The sequence below is a fragment of the Pogona vitticeps genome, chromosome 6, assembly GCF_051106095.1.
Source record: "Pogona vitticeps strain Pit_001003342236 chromosome 6, PviZW2.1, whole genome shotgun sequence".
Taxonomy (NCBI): domain Eukaryota; kingdom Metazoa; phylum Chordata; class Lepidosauria; order Squamata; family Agamidae; genus Pogona; species Pogona vitticeps.
The window spans coordinates 5,990,898-6,010,333 of NC_135788.1; the positions used below are offsets into that span (position 1 = coordinate 5,990,898).

The window sequence follows — 19,436 nt, forward strand, 5'->3', positions numbered from 1 at the left end:
TCCACTCACTTGCCAAGAATGATCTTGGCATGTCAGGATCTCTCCACAAATCTTTTCTCAAATGGTGCTGAGTTGGTGGATCAGAAGTTTCATGCGGAGCTAAACCATGGAGTGGGGAACCCGTGGCCTTCTAGATGTTTCTGAATCCCAGCTCCTATCAGCCCTAGCCAAGCTGGCCAGTGGTAAGATATGGAAGCCAGATATGGAAGTTCATCAACATTTTGACCTGGCATAGAAGTCCAAGTGCAAGGAAACTGGGAAAGAATTGCTATACAAAGGAATACATAATAGTAAATCTTTCCAATGAATTAGTTTCGTGGTACTCAATCAATTTTTTATGCCCACTCCTGTGAGGCAGTAGTAAAAGTAATAATAGTAGTAGCAGCATTGACATGAAGCTTTTAAGGATTCAAGGGGCATCACATACATCCCTGGAAAGCCTGGCATGAAGTGTAATGTGCATGCACACACTTCTACTACTACTACTACTACGACGACGACGACGACTACTACTACTACTACTACTACTACATTAGTGATTCATTGGGAATGATTATGATTTAATGAAACTCTTCTTTTTCACTAACCTCTTGAATATTCATATAGGCATCACCCAACAGAAGACTTGTATGAGGACCAGGCAAATGTTCACGCAGGTCACTAAAACAAAAGGGAAATATTATTTACCTTGGAATCCTGTACAGGTCTAATAAAGCTTACAATGCAGTTGGGGGGGAGGAACGAGGGGAGTGTATGATGGCAGTCTTAAGAAGTTACAAAAAGCAAACCTTCATGTACACAACAGGATATAACTTCTGTGCAAGCAAAGGAGAAAAAGGTGAGTCAGCTGCCACTTTGACTGCAATAGTTCCAACATTGGAAAAGACACAACCACGCATTATAATTCCTTAAACAGCTTATATGGGCAGGCATAGCACCACATGCTGAGAAAGCATCCACTGCCTGTCCTGCTTGGAGAACATGTACATATTCACCTCTTCAATACACTTCATGAACATGGAAACTGGTTGCATGGACAAGCACTGCTTATGGGGTTATGTGAGGAGCTATGTATGTTTTGCTGTATCCTTGACCATGAATGCCCATTCACAAATCCAAGTGAATAACTGCTATATGACCAAACTGCTTCTCCCTGAGGGTTTGGGGGCAGGGGCAGGTGTGGGGAAATGGCTTTTTTGAGTATGTCTCCCAGAATTAGGGATGTGGTGGCGCTGCGGGTTAAACCGCAGAAGCCTTTGTGCTGCAAGGTCATAAGACCAGTCGTTGTAAGATCGAATCCATTCAACGGAGTGAGCGCCCCGACGCTTGTCCCAGCTCCTGCCAACCTAGCTGTTCGAAAGCATGCAAAAATGCAAATAGATAAATAGGTACCACCTCGGTGGGAAGGCCACGATGTTTCATGTCTAGTTGCACTGGCCACGTGACCACGAAAATTGTCTTCAGACAAACACTGGCTCTACGGCTTAGAGACGGGGATGAGCACCGTGCCCTAGAGTCAGACACGACTGGATTAAATGTCAAGGGGAACCTTTACCTTTTACTTCCCAGAATTTTCCATCCAGCCATGCTGAATAGGAGATTCTAAGAGCTGCAGTCCAAAATAGTAATTTTCCCCAAGCTTACCCATATCATGCAATCATGTCTGCTTCTACAGGAGCCGATCCACCTTCTGGGAAAGGGTTTGTGAAGGGATGACATTGGGCTATGGCTCAGTTTTAACAGTCAAACTGGGGCTTCTCACACCAGCAGTTGCTTTAGATGTACAGTAAATGTAGAAATCAGTAGATATCAGAACTGAAGCAGGTTTCAGCAAACTGTTGTCTACTGTAATTGGAGAGTGCAAGGAACATGGATTTTTTTTCCTGCATATTGCCACTGACTGTAGCATAAGCTGGAAGACATTTCAGGAAGCTAGCACTCAGCAGATACTTGGCATATTATTATGGGGCAGGAATGATTATGCTACATCCCTATTTTATTTATATCAAATATGAATTTTCAGGGCAGATTGACTCAGGGGTGACTTTGCAGCGAAAAAGACCAATACTGTAATACAACCTTAGTGAAAGTTTTAAATGATTGTAGTGGTCAATTAGAATGTTTCTTAAAAGCCAAAATATGGGCAGCATTATGTCTGTACAATAACCAACCCCAAAGTGATCAGCAAATTTTGTTAGAATCTTTTAGCCAGAATTGTTCATGAATCTTAACGCCTAAAATTTGCTTCTGGCACCCAGCTAAGAGTTTTGTTAATTTCAGGATTCCTCTTTGCACCTAAAGCAAAATGTGACATTGGATTCTCACAAAAGCCATAATTAACTTGAAGTGACATTACCAATAACAAGCAATGTACAGTTTCTTATCCTTTCGGATCAGAAGATAAATCTGGGCCATTTTTTCCTTGACCTCAGTGTAATACGGCTGGTTCGGTGTGACATTCCTCAGCATAGTCAAGGCTACATCCACCTCTCCCTTACTGAGAGCCAAATCTACATTAGCAACAGTAACACGGATCTCCTCTGGCGTCCCACTAAATTCATTAATGGCGTCTTGCATTATCTTAGTAGCTTCATGCTGGAAAGTGAGAACAACATACATGAAAGTTCTTTGCATTAAAAAAAAACACTGTATAGGAAAATGAAAATTTTTAAATGAACCCTAATACTGTATCCCTTATATCGTCTTATATCAAAAGCCTTTAAATTGCTGCTGCTATGTGCCTATTAAGCTAATCAAATGCATTCATTTTTTTTAAAACAAGAGTTTGCTCATCTCAGTTTCAGAGGGTCTTACTGCCCCTTAAAATGAAATTGGATTGACTGAAATGTGGACAGTGTATGAAACGTCTTACTAGTTCTCCATTGAGTCTAAGAGCTTCAGCAAGTTCCAGGTAAACAGAAACTTGTTCGCTTGTAGTTAAGTAGGGCGCCGGGCCTTTCTTGTTCTCCCTTTTCATTTGAGGTAAACTGAGAAGCATTTTCAAAATTTTAACGGCTTCAGCAAACTCTCCGGTTTTGTTTAGCATTCTGGCCTTGATGAAGTGATACAATGGGGAATCACGAAGCTGGTTAATAAAAAAGGGAAGAAAAGAAAAAAAATTAAACAGTGACATTTATAAAGCAAACCAATCTATCTGTTCTGTTGATCGTAATAAAGGAACTTTAAATCACTTCATACAAACCAATTATAACCTCTTCCTGAAAGTATTAGTGTTAAGATACTTGAGGACATATTAGTCTCTCTCTCTCTCTCTCTCTCTCTGTGTGTGTACACACACGTACAAATCCTTTCTTAGGATCAGAGATGACTGGCTGTTTCTCCCGAGACTGCCTTTCCATGAGGGGCTTTCAGCACTGTGGAGCTGTCATTCTGAAGCTCTCAGTATTTTCCTGCTAGCCCTTCCACTTTTATTAACTAGCCCCTCTTCTTTGCAGGATCCTTCTATCACATCTGCTCAGATGTGTTCACAAAACATCCCCTGCAAAACCAACTCATGGTTTGTAGCCCTGTGAGTAGTTCCGGTCAAGCAGGAGCATCACATGTTTGACAAATTGCCCCTTACAGTTCCATGGGAGGAGGTGAACTTTAATGACAGTTTTCCTGCCTCCTTTTTAAAATTGTTAAAACAACTCACTTTGCAATTAAAAAAAAGGTTTTGATAAATCTTTCCAAAACCAGGGTGTTTTTTTTTAAGGAGATGAGATGAATGAGAAGAAAGCTGTCATTTATCATACACCGTCCCCAACCCTGGAGCAGGAGCTTTGTGCTGTAAGGCAATTCACCATTGATGCTGCAGTACAATGAACAGGAACGTTTAAAGGGAGAAGTACCAAGCAAGCAGCTTCTAACTAAAGGTACAATAACCTGGTGAAAAGACAAGCACTTGCAATGAAATTGTTCCAAGCCCAGGGATTTGTTTGAGTGCAGAACCCCGGATGCACGGTCCTTGCTCACAAAAAATCCACACCTAGTTACTTTCTCCATTGCAAGAAGCATAATTATCCTTTTGGTGCTGTTATGGTTAACTAACCATGTGTCAGAATTAATTGCTGATCTGTTGCACATTGTCCTGAGATTTACCAAAGGCTCTAGGTCCACTTTCTGTGCACCACTGGCATCTGGAATGCTTTGCCATCCTGGTATTGCCAGCGTCATTTTTAAGTGGCTAAAAATCAGAACATATTTGGTGTGATGGGGGGGGGGGGAAATGTAGGATATCAAAATATTGCAATTTGATGGGTTTGCAGTAACATCTGGGTTCTTTATGAAAAGAAAGTGGATGGAAAATCCAGATGGCAGAAGTTCCGACCCTGTTCTTTGTGTGTACCAGTCACAGACACAAAGAAATTACTTGCAAGTGAGGTTGTTACTCACAGTTCCCAGATAATGCTACAATGAAGGGGGACATAGTTTCCCCAAGTATTTAACTGTTTCTTCTGGGTTCAGTTTCACCTGAAAATTGTAGCTGACCCCTATTTCTAGCGAATGGGCACATTCCTTGATGTTTCCTTGAGAGAGGTGGATCTCAGCCATAAGAAGATTGGCATCTGTCGATGTCGGGTCCAGTTCTAAACAGCGCTGCAGAGTACCCTGAGCAGTTTCTAATTCTCCTGCAAAAACAGTCTTTGTCATTTTGCTGCAGACATCTGTTTTCCTAGAAAGGCTTTCAAAACCTGGTGCCAGCCCCTTTTTGGATTACTTCTTAGTTTTGTTGAAATGAAGACAGAAGTAATATTTTTAGAACAGTGAGAAGTATTTGGAAATGCCTTATATCAATGAAAAACTTCTCCTTTGGGGTTTTCTAATAACAGCAAAAATCCACCTCTGCCAACGTGTAGGATTTACAATCTGAGTTGGGAAAAAAAAAGCAGAGGATGAATCACTAAAACCTTCTCTAGTAACGTGCCCTCCAGTTTCTGAAGAACTTTTGCAATGACCTGCAAGATTTGCTTTTAATGTGTGTGTATGGGGAGAAATCCATATAATAGTTTAAAAGGCAAGTAGCTCTCTTGAAGCATTGGGAGAGGATTAAGACTGAGAGATGAACATTCTCAAATATTATGTCTGTCTTCATTATTATGGGGCTTGAGGTATGTGCTGTGTGGTTTACAGCTGTGTGGCTTACAATGTGATGGGACTGTTAGTCCTGCACAGAACAAGCCCTAATTTTTCCACTAAGTTTTGTTTCTGAGGCTGTTCCTCTGAGGACTGCAAAATACAATAAATGACCCTCCCTCTGCTTTGACCTTTCTGTCCTCAGCCTGTGGATCACAGTAAGAGCAGCGTTCTTGTATTCTTTCCCCTTGAAACGATGTGACAGATTATGAAGAAACTGAACATAGACATAAGGACCCTGTAGCTCTCCAGATGTGGCAACTCCCACAATCCCTCATCAGTGGCTAGACTGCATGTGGCTGAGGGGGAAACTAGTTCAACAACATCTGGAAGATCCCGCATTCTCTAGTTTGGCAGACTTGATCCTTTTCAATTGGAAATGTCTGGCTCCTGCATGCAATGCATGTGGGCTACTACTGTACTATGATCCTCCCCACACACAAAACCCAGGGGTGAAGCCTTCTCTCTGAAGCAAGTGGGAATTTGACAACTTGTTGGTAAAAAGTTAGGGCATATTTATTTACTTAATAAAATACCTAATTTTCCTGGGTGGTCTTGGGAATGAAGAAGAGGAGGGCTGCGAAATGCCTGCCCTTTGGCATCAGATCCAGCATGAAAAAGAGAATGAGGATCTTTGGGGGCACCGACGTCTGTAAGGCTAGTCCCTACACTTGATTCTTATTGGGGGGGAGCTCTCTTATCTCCCTTACCCTTTACAGGTTCTTCCAAGTTTCCACTTCAGATTCATAATTAATAATTTAAAATCAAAGGACACTCATACAAAACAGAAGTCTTTTAAAGCTTTTCTAAGGCCCAAACTTGATTAAGTTTAAAAACAGTTTTTTTCCTTTGGATAATTCTAAATGGATTATTACTCACATAAAGGTCAGATCTAGAAGAGGGAGCTGTGTGCTAGCATATCAGGCCAAAACAACATTACAAATTTTTAAAAATAAAGAAGACAAGAATGCTATGACCCCTTAAAGACTAACCGCTATATTTTAATGTGAACTTTTGTGAACAAGTCCACTTCCTCAGACATAAAAGCAAGATGTATTTTTTAAAATCTTTATAGGAGGTAATCAAAGTTCTGCTTACCTGATAAATATTTCACCTGTGCCATTAGAAAAAGAGGCTCAATCATTCCAGGAGCTGCTTTCACAAGGGGATTCAATATTATCGTTGCTTGCTTAAGGAGGGAGGACAACACCTGTCCAGGTAACCGCGGCTACACAAACAGAAGTAAAAGCATGTACAGTATTCTTCTGAAATAAAAGGACCAAGATAAAACAGATTTGTTTTGATACTCCATTCTTTGGAATAATGTGAGGGATAAGATACACATACACTGAAGGTTTATGGAAATACTTATGATACTATTGATTGCTTGATTGATTGCTTGATTGATTGCTTGATTGATTGCTTGATTGATTGCTTGATTGATTATTGGTTGGTTGGTTGGTTGGTTGGTTGGTTGGTTGGTTGGTTGGTTGGTTGGTTGGTTGGTTGGTTGGTTGTACGGATTTCAGAGTATGGCAGGAACTTCAGGATGTACAATAATTCAGGGGATGGTTTTAGGCCTGGATGGACTAAAACAGGATGGCAACCCACCCCGCTTCAAAAACTGATTATATGTCTCTGCCAGTCTCTCCTCAGAAGCAAACTGGCCCCATAAAAGACTCTCCTATCTGGTCCTCAGTTCTACTGTTTGGAATATTGAGAAACACGAAATGAGATTTCCTACCTGTTTGGGGCAGAAGACTAAATACTCTTTCACAATTTCAATCAAAAACATAGGGTTGAGCTTCTCGTAGTACTCCATGCTTAAAGGAAGGCCGTGCAAGGCAGAAAAATGGAGTTCAGCAGCTTCATTGAGAAGGGCGCTGGCAGCCTGCTCGTCCTTTTGTTTTCTTGAAGCAATCACAGCCTGAAGGTAGGCCAGTGCCTGGGGGAGAAAAGAACGGGAAATGTTACTGGATAGGGCAGCTTCTTTCATGATCACGCTACAGCTTTTCTTTGCCTAACATCCAGGATGGTTAGTGCAGATGCTCAGGTCCGAATGAGAAGGCAGGGTCTTCTAAACCTTCATAATTTACGTATCAATTCCACTGTCCCCCTTATGCATGACTTTGACAGCTTTTGTGAATATTACCAACTCAGGGAATCATTGAAGCTTGTGTTAAGAAACTAGTGTCAATTCTGGTCCCAGAATTTTTTTTAAAAAAATCCCTGGCTTCCTTTTAACTAAGGTTGGCATGGAATGGAAGCACAGGGTATGTATGTGTGTGGAGTGAAGCCAGCATACCTACAGCCGTTCCAGGTGCTTGAAATATAGCTTCTTCTTTTTTTTACTTTTGCACAACTGTATATGAGATGTGCAAATTAAAGTGCTAAGCAGCGAGTATTAATATTTGCAGATTTGTCACCGTGCAACGAGCGCATTTGTTCTATGGTGACCGACACTTTGCCTTCTATCATATTTATTGTAATATTGTATATAATATATATATATATCAACATGGTAGTCGTATAACTCTGCAAACTGCCCTCCCATCTATACAAAACTGGGGACCCAGGAGGGCTGGAAATTAAAATGCCCAGTGGCTTTCTCCAGCCAGATGCAGTCCAGTGTCAGCTGTTGAAAAACTTAAGAGCCTGATTCGGCTCAGTTGGGTGGAGGAGGCAAAAGTCACCACCATCCCAAGCAAACTGCTGGCCTCTAGGGTTGGGGGACACCGTCCTCTGCAACAAGAGGTCAACAGCTGGCAATTCATCGCCTCCACTTCGTGTATAATTATGAATGTAAAACATTAAAAACAAGCATAATCTAACTGAAGATTTTCCGATGGATTGCTGAACTTCCTTTAGGAACTCCAACTGCTGTTCGGCCTCTTCTAGTTTTCCTTCGAGCACCTGGCACCATATAAGCCCTGTAAGAGAGTAAAGCCAAATTGCTAATGTTACATGTTCATAGGGATAGTTGAAGCGTACTTTTCATCTTTGTAAATCAGGAACAAAGTGTTTTCATAGTGCAGCGGTCCAGTACGGAGTAACCAAATGTAACAGAACAGGGTTGTGTCTGGCAGTTTCTGATACATCAACCGCTATTTATCTTTATATTTGTACTTATTTTGTTTTTACCTATCATGCTTCCACAGGCGAACACGGCTATCCGTTCTACAATGACATCAACTACTGTGACTCCCTTATGTCCTGGTGCTACAGCTAGCATGTTCTCTTGCAATTGGACATGCAGTGCCAATGCTAGTGACAGGAGCAGCGTCTAGCTCAACCATATAACCTGGGATTTTCTAGCCCCTCGGCCATACATACATAATACAGTCTCCTGAAATGAAACAAACCTCTTTTGATCTGCTCTCTAGAGATTCGAAACAGATGTTACTGTGAGCATTCTATCAGAAGCAAAGCTCTGTTGAGCCGTTATATTTGTTTGTTTACCACAGAACAAAGTTTCTCAGCTTGCTTACAAATTAGCTTGCTTTCACTTGACGGTATGTCATTAGGGATTAATCAGATAAGGGGGGGAAATAACAGGACTTTTTGGAGGTTGCTGAATGAATGTATTAATGCTAACTATTGCATACAAGCTTGAAAGCTGGTGGAGAGCAGGGTGGATAAAAATCAATGACTTTTTTTAAAAACCCAACACAAATTTCTTTCTTTCTTTCTTTCTTTCTTTCTTTCTTTCTTTCTTTAATTTATTTATTTATTTATATCCCTCCTATCTGGTCAAACGACCACTCTAGGTGGCTACCAATATATATAAACATATATAAAATATAACAAAAGTTTTAAACATCAATAGACAAGTTAATCAAGATGAAAGAAGGGAAAAAGAGAAAATATAAAAAGAAAAAAGAAATCAAGCATTAGCTGGATTTAAATGGATTTAAATCACAATTTAAATTTTAAAAATAGATTTTTTTAATTTACATTTTTAAATGATTTTTAAAATGTAAATTGCAACCCCCACCCCAGAGTTTGTTTTTTTAAACTAAATTGTAATTTAAATCAAATCCACCCTGGCACAGAGAGCTGGGTAAGTTTAACTGTGGAATGAACTCCCTTAAAAGGTGACGAGATAGACTGTTCTTCATTGCAGATTTTTAAACAAAAGTCAAATGGTTATCTGTCAGAGATGCTTTAGCTGTGGATGTCCTGCATCACAAGAGGGTTGGATGTAGGCGACCCTTGGGGTCTTGGTCCATTCTAGAGTTTTGTTGTTCTATGAATGAGCACTGCTTAGTCAACGGGCTGTGTCTGGCTGCACAGATCACGGATTAGGCAGCCCTCGGAGGCTGCTGCCCAGTCATCTACCGGCAGGACTGGCAATTCTTAGAGGATGAAGTGAGATGATGGATGTCCCCCAACCCATCTACCTGTAACTCACATCTCACCATGGAGCGGAAGAGGCTGGGACACGCTTACATATATGGAACATTTCATGAAACCTGACTTCAGCCCACCCTCCCTCTCCCAAGCCATGAGCTGAGATGCTCTTCAGATAACATCCCTGGGGGCTGAACATGGCAGCAGGTGTACCAGTTCACAAACTGATCTGAGCCGTGGATCCTTTTTTGCACCAGGTACAGTATGAGCAAGGGTATGGCTTCTTTCCTCCAAACCGCTTTATGTATGCTTGGTGGACAAACACACGCCACTTCTGGAGGATGGGGAATTATGTAAACTGTGCTAGTATGCACGTAGCTCCACTGTAGAGGCAAACCTTTTATCAGAGATCATCTACGATCTTTGACAGAGGAGAGAGATGTAGCTACACCTTCATCAAGAGAGCGGCTCCACAGGCCAAGTAACTGAATGAACCTGGCCTGAAAAATGATCTGAAGATGTTAAGCAGCAAGGCTGAAGACAAATACTCTTAACAAATACTTAACAGAATACCTGTCAGTGAATCAACTGGGCTTTCGTCCAACTGCAGAGCGGTTTTATACCATACGTAGGCTTCCTTCCAGTTTCCCTGAAGAATTTGCTGATATCCTAATTCATTTGCAAAACGTGCATCAGTGGATACTAGGTTGCCACCCGATTTTTTAATAAAGTCATACACTTCCTGTAGAACATCTTGATTCTTCCCAGCCTGAATATCACACAGTTTAAAGGGAAGGAAGATAGGCATATAAGGTACATTGTTCAAAGTTTTCATTGTACACAAGAGCCAGGTGTGTAGTGGAGGGCATTCTGCTAAAAATGAAGCAATATGGTGATGGTTGTTGTTTAGACTAGGAAGAACCAGTACTGTATATGGAATTGGCTTGCACATTAGATTCTGTCTATGCTGCATGGATTAAACTTTAGGTGTGGGTGAACAGACAGGCTATTAGATTGTATTCTAATACATTCAGACATAATAGATTCAAACTGAATATTTGAAATAACCTAAAATATCAAGGATAATATGTTACAATAAAGCAAGATGGAGAATAGAAATTATTAATATGAACAAACCCTTACCACTCGACTGATTACCAGCATTTTCTCAAGATGAAGCTCTGATCTTTGAGGTTCTTTCATTTCCAAAGCACCAATAAATTCTCTAAGCATATCCAATGCCTACATTTAAAAAAAAATTAATATTATGTTAATAAGCTGGATACTGACACTCTTTGTACAACACAGCTTACTGGGGAGGATGAGGGCAACGATTAGTCACCCACTGAAGGACCCTTGATTTTTAAAATAAAATCTGGGATGCAGAGGAATACATTTCAAGTCAGAATCCAAATATCTCATACTATGGGGCATATTTTGACCAAACTCCGGGAGGCAGTCAAAGTCAAGAGGGCCTGGCGTGCTCTGGTCCATGGGGCCACGAAGAGTTGGACATGACTTAACGGCTAAACAACAAGAACAATGGTGCATATTTATACCTATGAAGCAAACGTATCTACACGTGTCTGTTCAATGCAAACACTGCAAGAAGATAACTATTACCAATGGCGAAAGTGAGATACTCTTCATGCCACTGTGAACAAGAACATCATGATGGGAAAAAAGTTTGAAAAGTCATATCTTACCTTACAACGGTCAGGAAATAAGAGTACTACTCACCATACTTTTATTCCCAGTCACGGTGAGATGATTTACAACCAAGTTCTGGAGTGCATCGATATCATTCGGTTCTGTGCGTAGAATTCTTAAAAGATAATGTGTGGAAAAAAGTAAAAGGAGAGCAAACCAAATTTCCTGTTACTGAAAGTAACGTTGAACCTTAAACTACACATTAAACTGCACTAGTGGAATTGACATCAGGAAAGAGTTGTTAAAAAAAGTCTAATTGCTGAGGTAACCCTCTTGTGGGAGGGAAAATAAGTTAAGCATAAAAAATGACCCTTGGAGTAGAAAAAGAATAAAATCTGAGGCAGAGGATGTGGTTCTCCTTGTATTCTGCAAATGTGTATGGAGGGGGCAGCTATGTTGTCCTTCCTCAGAAAAAGTCATAATATTTTAATTTTATATAAACAGGGCCAAATAGCTTCCAGATTAACGATACTTCCAAATTTTTTCTATTACTGAGCAAGCTTTCATGCCCACATCTTCAGGCGCATGGAGTAAAGTCTCAGCAGATGAAACAGATACAAACACGGGGAACGATATGTCTGTCTACTGAGGCTATCTACTCCAGGAATCTCAAGAAATGGATGACGGTCCATGGAAACATCGGGTAAATTAAAGGTGCCAAAAGATTCTTTGTTGTTTCTGCAGCAACAGACAAATTGTTGTCTTGGAAATTTCCATCGTTAAAATTGTTTCCTACCTGTTACTTTCTTCTACACTTTGTTCCCAGTCCTGCAGCGCTAAATGTAGCCTCATCTTGGTGACAAGGGCGGGCGTGAAGAACGGTAATGTGACCACTAATTGGCTAATTATCAGTAGAGCTCCTGAATAGTTCTGTTGTGCCATGAAATATTTTGCCTACAGAGAAAGGAAGGTGGTAGAAAGTTACAGAGTTGGAAAAAAGAAACCTATGACCTTGAGCCACTTCCCCCCCCCATTGGCACTCAAGTGGGTCACAAGCCAGTGGTGGCCATCTTGCGAAGACCCCATATGGATTTGTGTCATATTTAGCTACCCTGGAGTTTGAGAGCCAAGAAGATTAGATACCCTTTTTCCAGTTTTGTTGACTCAAAACATTTTTACATTATAGCTTATTATATTTTTTAGTTGTATTTGTTTTTAAATCATTTTTATGAGCACTGGGAGAAAGGGAAACTGTAAATTAAATAATGAAATAACAAAGAAATACACATGTAGAGTGTAGTGCATGTTGTGTGTCGGTGTGCAGAGCACAGTTCTGTAGAAGGTGACACTTGAGGACAAAAAACAACTCTCTGAAAATCTCAACTTGCATTTAAAATAACAAATGTTTCTACTCTTATGACTGCGAAGATACAGTTCGAAGAATGCAGGCAACACCTGTTGAAATGTGAAATTGTGTAAAAGATGCAATGTGTTGATAATTTTCTCACTGAGTGTTTTTTAGATAGAATCTGGTTTGCCTATAAGTAGATTTTTTTTAAAAAATGATGTATGCACAGGCTTAGATAACGTTTATTATTGCTGCTCATAAAAAGTAGAACTGTGATAAAATTTTATTTAATCATTTTTGTTCTAACTGAACTGAATCTATCGATGGCACAATCCTATACAGATTTATTCAGACACATGTTCCAACTAGTTCTGTGGGACTTACTCCCACGAAATCTATAGAAAATGTTCTAAATTTGGCTTTGTGAACATAATCAGGCTAGCCTTTGCCATGTGAATTTAACTAGCTTTGGCGGACCTCATTCTGCATAGGCTCACATTACAGTGTGTTTGGATTTTGACTTGTAATAGGCCAAGATCTCAACTTTTACTGCTATCATCCTAACAGCTTGGCCATCACACATCTGTAACAAACAAAATCAGAAAGATAAGGAATTGAATGTAAATTCTGTACCTTTCCCATCATTCCGAATATATCAGTGTTGTCTTGATTTCCCTCATCTAGGTATTTGATAGACTTCTTAACATAATGTTGTTTGTCAGATGTGACATATATCCATCCTTTCAAAACAAACCCCTGCAAGGGATTAGAAAATAAATACCTCATAAGCAGGGTATTGAAATTGTGTATTTATTGCAGCATTATGCAAATGGAATGCCTACTGTATATTTCACATACATTCAAAAAGTACACCTATACCTTGCCCATAGCTGAGTTTTCTGAGCTGTAAATACAAACAATACATTACAGTAAAACAAACAAGGGATGTACAATTACAGTATGCAATTGCACCACTGTTTTCTATTAGCATTCCTCTTTTGGCCATAACTCTTGACACAAAGGCAGCCAAAAAATAAAAATAAAAATAAAAAGTGGTTGCTTGAAACTCGTGCTTTGCTTAAGTTTGTTTGGCTTTGTATTCAAAGGTAAGGAAGTTTGTCCTTGCAGTCCAGGTCCCACATGTAGATTTGGGAAGCCCCTAGAGCAGTGATGGCGAACCTATGGCACGTGTGCCATAGCTGGCACACAGAGTCCTCTCTGCGGGCATGCGAGCCGTAAGTTGCCGGATCGCTACCCCCGGCAGCCAAACCTGAGGAGGAGGCTGCAGGCAGCAGGCCAGGATCCGGAGCAGCTGGCGCTGGCAGGAGTTGGGCACAATTGAAGCTGGATCTGGAGTGGGGTCTGGTGGCACCTCCGTGCCCGGGATTCTCCCTTCTGCTGCCACTTCCGTCGCTGCCTGCTGGTTTGTTTGTTTCCCAGTTTGGGCACTCAGGATCAAAAAGGTTTGCCGTCACTGCCAAATAAGCCACAAGGCCCGAAGCTCACAAGCCCTCATCCCTTGAACTTCCCACGAGAAGGGGGAGGACTCAGTTGAATCCTCTTACTGGAAAGGAAGCAATCATCCACTCCACCGTGTTGCTTCCCTTCTAGCATGTGCAGATGGCCAGGGTCCCATTTCAGAGTTCCCCTGCCTCCTGCCTGTGCTACCTCCCCAGGCGCGAAGGACACGGCTGGTTTGGCCCTGTCAGATCCCAGGCAGCACTGCATTCCGCAGCTCTGAGGCCAGATATGAGAAGCTTAGAGAAATGCCGTGGCAAAATCCGACTCTATATAAACTGCTTGAAGGTGTACCAAAATGGGACTGTAGTATTTTCGCTGATAAGGAAGACTTCACAGAAGCGAACTTGGAGGCAGGCAAGTGGGGTTCTCCAGCTTCTTCTCTATTAGATTGGACTGTTTCTATAACTTACAGTATATGGGGACTGTCCAGTCTCACTGACAGGAGCTCTGGGACCAAAGTGTCTCAGGCACATCCCAAGAATGGACCTGCAGCCTCCAACATCAGCTGGAACACACAGATGAAAAGTTCCTCTTCTACTTCCACTTAGTTGCCATGTGGCCAATCTCCCCCAGCTCTGACTTCTGACTTCAACCTTATGGACCTTTACTTGGGACTAACACCGTTACGAACTCAGCAAAATTCATTGTCGCATAAATAGGTATGGGATCATCAGGTTTAGGGTCATTTAAAGAACAAGAACTACGTACACATTGAGGAAGGAAACCTAATCATGCGAAAGAATTTTACATTGGAAGGAGAAGCAAAATTATCCAGAGCGTACATTTTGCCTCGGCCCAGCTGGCTACTTCTATGTATATGGAGCTTAAAGGGTTCCCCACGTAAGCAGATGGCAGGCACTGTCAGCTTTCCTAACTCTGAACATCTGTCACAGCGGCAGGGGTGAAGGAGACGTCTAGAATCAGTGGCTGTCCTTTTCCCCAAGCAGGTGTCCTGGTGCTGTCAGAACTGACAGTGTTTACCATCTGTTTGGTAGTACGTGCGCATACCAGGGTCAGTGCGCGCACACCACACACCCCCTGCATACTGAATTCAGATGTCTCCCTTTCTCTCAGCTACGTTTCGTGCGCTTTGGCCCAGATCCAAAGGTACAAGACACATGCGGAAGCCTTCCTTTCCACAGCGATCATCTCTCCACAGGGCCGAGGGGCCCAAGTCCTCCCTGCCAATTTCCCGTCTACAAAGAAGGTTAAAAGAAGAAGAAAAAAGAGACTGGGATGTTTTTAGAAAAAAGAGACTGGGATGTTTTTAAATACATGTTGACACTGGGATGTCCCAAAAGGCCCAATGTGCTCCACTCTACCTCTCTTGAACAATTAGATATTTTCAGCATTTTGTCGACGTAGTCCTTGGCTTTCTCGTGTTTATTCAACAGCCACAGCAACATGCCACCATAATACCACGCGTTGCTTCCAGCAGTCTTCCGCGCTTCTTTTAATTTGGTTTCCAAGTCCAAAATAGCAGACGCATCTGAAAATAAACAAGACAGATGGTAGTAGGAGTAGCTCTTGTTTCCCATTTGCTTTAATTTCACGTATCGCTAGCAGTCCAACAAGAAAAGACTGGGAGCTCTTTATTTATTGTGTAATTTCCAGAAGCTGCCCAGGTTAACTGTGTTCTTCTCCCAAAGGCCGTGCCAAGAATGAAGGGTTTCTTTTTTCCTTCAAGACAGAAGTAGAGTTATTCTTGGCCTCTGCCTTCTTGAGAGAGAGGCGTTAACCCCTTCTTGATGGCTCCACTGACATCTCAGACAATTGTCATTCAAGTAAACGTTGCTGGCTCTTTCACAACCGATGGGTACGCTCAGCATATTTTTAGCATTCAGAGAGAATAAACGGACCCATTTTTAAAAAAATTTAAAAAAATATTCACACTTCCTCCAGCCATGTTTTTCACTTACGGTAATTGATTTTAATTATGTTCTTGGGAACATAGCCCGTCTCTACTTGAGGCAATTTGTGATGATAGACCAAATGGCCCAGAACTTACCAACATTTTCACATCTCTTGTGTGCATATATGAGACCAAGGAGGCAACATAAGCAAACATCTATATGGCGCTTCCGGGCATTCTCAAGAAGCGAGATACCTTCTTGGTTTCGTCCTGCAGAGAAGCAAAACAACCTGCATGTCCTTTGGAGGAGAAAGGTTTTAATAGTGTGCCACCCAATCCCATCCTTAGGTATTCAAGGCAAGCCAATGAGTTCAATGCACTTCCTCTTGTATAAAGAATTATAGTCTTACTGGGCTCAGATTTTTATTGCTTCAAGTCAGAGTGCTGTGAAAACATTCCACTGAGATATGTGTAAGCATGATGGTATTTTTCAGTTTTAGGTAAAGATTCCCCTTGACATTTAGTCCAGTCGTGTCTGACTCTAGGGGGCGGTGTTCATCCCCGTCTCCAAACCGTAGAGCCAGCGTTTGTCCGTAGACAGTTTCTATGGTCACGTGGCCAGCGCAACTAGACATGGAACACCATGACCTTCCCACCAAGGTGGTACCTATTTATCAACTCGCATTTTTACACACTTTCAAACTGCTAGATTGGCAGGAGCTGGGACAAATGACGGGTGCTCACTCTGTCACCTGGATTCAATCTTACGACTGCTGGTCTTCTGACCTTGCAGCACAGAGGCTTCTGCGGTTTAACCCACAGTGCCGCCACGTCCCTATTTTTAATTTTAGCTCCTGCAAAATAGCATGAGATTAGCTTAATGATAGGATCACAGCTTTCTATGGTATTTGGAATATTGCTTTCTACTTTACTTGGAATATTCAGATTTTTTAAAAAAATTCCATGTCTGATGTTTCCTAATTATGCAACTTTCATACATTCAACAACAGCCATAATAATCCTATTGCAGAATATTACATACATAAGGGACATGGGTTTCTTCACGATTTGCTGGCCATCTGTCAAAAACCCAGGTGTGACTGCCTGCACACACCAGTTGCATGATTTTGGATTTATATTCCACAAATCCAATAGGATTTTGTCGAACAAATAAATGCAATGTACTCATTTTGGCTTTCATGCTGTTTTTAGGATGAAGCACTTCCAATACACTTATTTTTCCATAGATCTTATGTTCTGTGAAAGTTTATTTGGATCCGTGTACCAGGGGTTGACTATATATATAAATAATAAGATAATTCAGTGTTTCTGCACTGTACAAAGAACAAGCCACTTATTCCTCATTTACTTTCTGTTCCTAGCAACTCCATTGTATTTCATCTTATTCTCGATCCAAATTTTAGATTCTTTGATTCTTGTTTTTCTAAATAGGAGAAAGAGGTGGTAGAAACGCAGGATGCATTCCACTTTTCTGACCCAAGCAAGAATAGGGGAAAGACTTTTCTTTGTATTATTTACCGAGTAATACAGTTCCAATACCCTTGAAAAACAGCAACACAGCATCATGAGGATGTTTTGACAGTTCTGTATTTGTTACATGAACCACGTGGTTGAAGTATTTTTCCTGAGCATAGTACAGAATTCTAGCCTGGAGGAAGAGAAAAAGACAAGAGGTAGGAAGACCAGGTACAACCATGTTTACAAAATATAATATACAAAATAATGTTACTTAGAAGACCATCTGAAAGATCTCATGAATGGATGAAAGCTCAGAATGAGAAGAAACACCCAGCGTCTCTTTGAGGGCTGACCCAGATCCCAATACAATTAAGCTGACAGCTGTGACTGCACACATCTGTGGTACAGAAAAAGAAATGCATGGCTTCTCTAAATCCAACAGAAGTTAACGGTATTAGAGCAGCAGGTCAGCATTTTCTGGCTTCCACCCGTCTGCTTGAGACTAGAGGTGGGCACAAATCAGGAAAATGATGATTAGTTTTGTTTCGTGATTTGTCAAGGTCGACAAATCACGAATTATGATTTCTTTCCTGATGAACTGATTTGTTTTGACTAAAGTTGGTTTTTGATTTTAAAGTCCTATATCTCCCCTCCCAGCACATCAGATTCACAGAGAAGCTTCCCACGACTCTCCGCTACAATCCCTCCAAGTTTGGTGAAGTTTGGGTTTCAGATATCTAGGTTGTACATCCACAAAGTGCCCCCCCCCGGAAAGTGCCCTTTAGCAGCTGGCTTGAGGAAGTCCAGTCTTCACCAAACCTGGAGGGATTGCAGGGGAGAATCAGGGGAAGCTTCTCTGTGATTTTGGTGTCCCTGGATGCCTGGGGGGAGCTTTCTATGGGGGGGGGGACTATTTGTGGATGTATAACTCAGATGTATGAAACCCAGCCTTTACCAAACCTGGAATGAGAGTCATACGCAGCTTCTCTGTGATTTTGGTATCTCTAGATTCCTGGGAAGCCATTTTATAGCCAAACAAATTGACGAATCAAAAATCACTAAAAATTCATTGATTCGTATTCTTTGGGGGCATTGATTCATAGGAAAACAAATTAAGATTTTCAACAACGCAATTTTTTTTTATGAATGTGATTTGTTTTTGCATTCGTGTCCATCTCTACTTGAGAGTGCAAGCCAATTAAAAAAAACACCCATCCAGCACAAGCTAGCAGTTTGCTTAGAAAGCCCATTGTGATTAGAGTAGGACCCCTGTCCGCCATAGTCGTGGGACATCGGTACCAAGCTCCCCCCTGCCCGGTGGATGCTGAAAAACTGTGGATAACAGAGAACACTATTATAATACTATTTTAAAAAAATAAGACAGGGTTTTATATTAATTTTTGCTCCAAAAACTGCATTAGGACTTATTATGAGGGGATTTTTTTTTTGTCATGGACAAGAATCAACATTTATTCAAATATAGTCCTGTCATCTTCTTCTGGCTGCTGCACAAGGGTGGAGGGCGGGGTTTCTCTTAACTGGGGCTTATTTTTGAGGTAGGGCTTCTATGACAAGCATCCTGAAAAATCCTACTAGGGCTTATTTTCAGGTTAGGTCTTGTTTTGGGGAAAACAGGGTAGCTATGGTCTCTTTTTCCCTCTAGTGGCTACTTTCTATAACTTCATAATTTTATATATTCACATATATGGGATTTTTCTCTTAATACTTTTATTTAATAGGATTCATGAAGTATTATTCATTAAATTAATTAATTTATTTATTATTTAATAAATCGGTTATTTATTTATTTATTTATTTAATAAATAAATAAATAATTGTACAATATTTAATAAAATCATCCCCAGACAAGTGACCCCAGAGGGACAGGCGTACCAAGGCCTGCGGGTCTAAGCTAGCCATGGTAGCTGACAGGAGGGCGAAAAAGACGACGGGTGGGCGCTTGAAACCGCCCAACCGCCCACTCCGTCTTCCTCCAACCTGTCGAGGCGCGTGACCGGAGGAACAACCAATCGTGCGCCGGCGTGCCTGGTTACCCCAGCCCCCGCCCTGCGGAGCCCCGCCTTCTTTTCCCCCCTCCGT

At 41.3% G+C, this 19,436-nt stretch overlaps 1 protein-coding gene across 1 annotated transcript in view; it reads right to left on the reverse strand.

The window, feature by feature from the left end:
- The window catches only part of TTC21A (tetratricopeptide repeat domain 21A), a 34,240-nt gene extending 14,917 nt beyond the window's left edge, over positions 1-19,323 (reverse strand). Inside the window, exons 1-16 of the mRNA XM_020806324.3 lie at positions 19,230-19,323; positions 17,397-17,526; positions 16,014-16,127; positions 15,328-15,494; positions 13,118-13,240; positions 11,933-12,090; positions 11,227-11,311; positions 10,630-10,728; positions 10,060-10,255; positions 7,969-8,066; positions 6,881-7,081; positions 6,235-6,364; positions 4,474-4,631; positions 2,873-3,085; positions 2,357-2,595; positions 588-660 (exon numbers count right to left, since the gene is read on the reverse strand). Coding sequence (XP_020661983.3) covers positions 588-660; positions 2,357-2,595; positions 2,873-3,085; positions 4,474-4,631; positions 6,235-6,364; positions 6,881-7,081; positions 7,969-8,066; positions 10,060-10,255; positions 10,630-10,728; positions 11,227-11,311; positions 11,933-12,090; positions 13,118-13,240; positions 15,328-15,494; positions 16,014-16,127; positions 17,397-17,526; positions 19,230-19,256 — 2,211 coding nt within the window. The 5' untranslated portion in view covers positions 19,257-19,323. The remainder of the gene's footprint in view (positions 1-587; positions 661-2,356; positions 2,596-2,872; positions 3,086-4,473; positions 4,632-6,234; positions 6,365-6,880; positions 7,082-7,968; positions 8,067-10,059; positions 10,256-10,629; positions 10,729-11,226; positions 11,312-11,932; positions 12,091-13,117; positions 13,241-15,327; positions 15,495-16,013; positions 16,128-17,396; positions 17,527-19,229) is intronic.
- Positions 19,324-19,436: the final 113 nt, after the last annotated feature.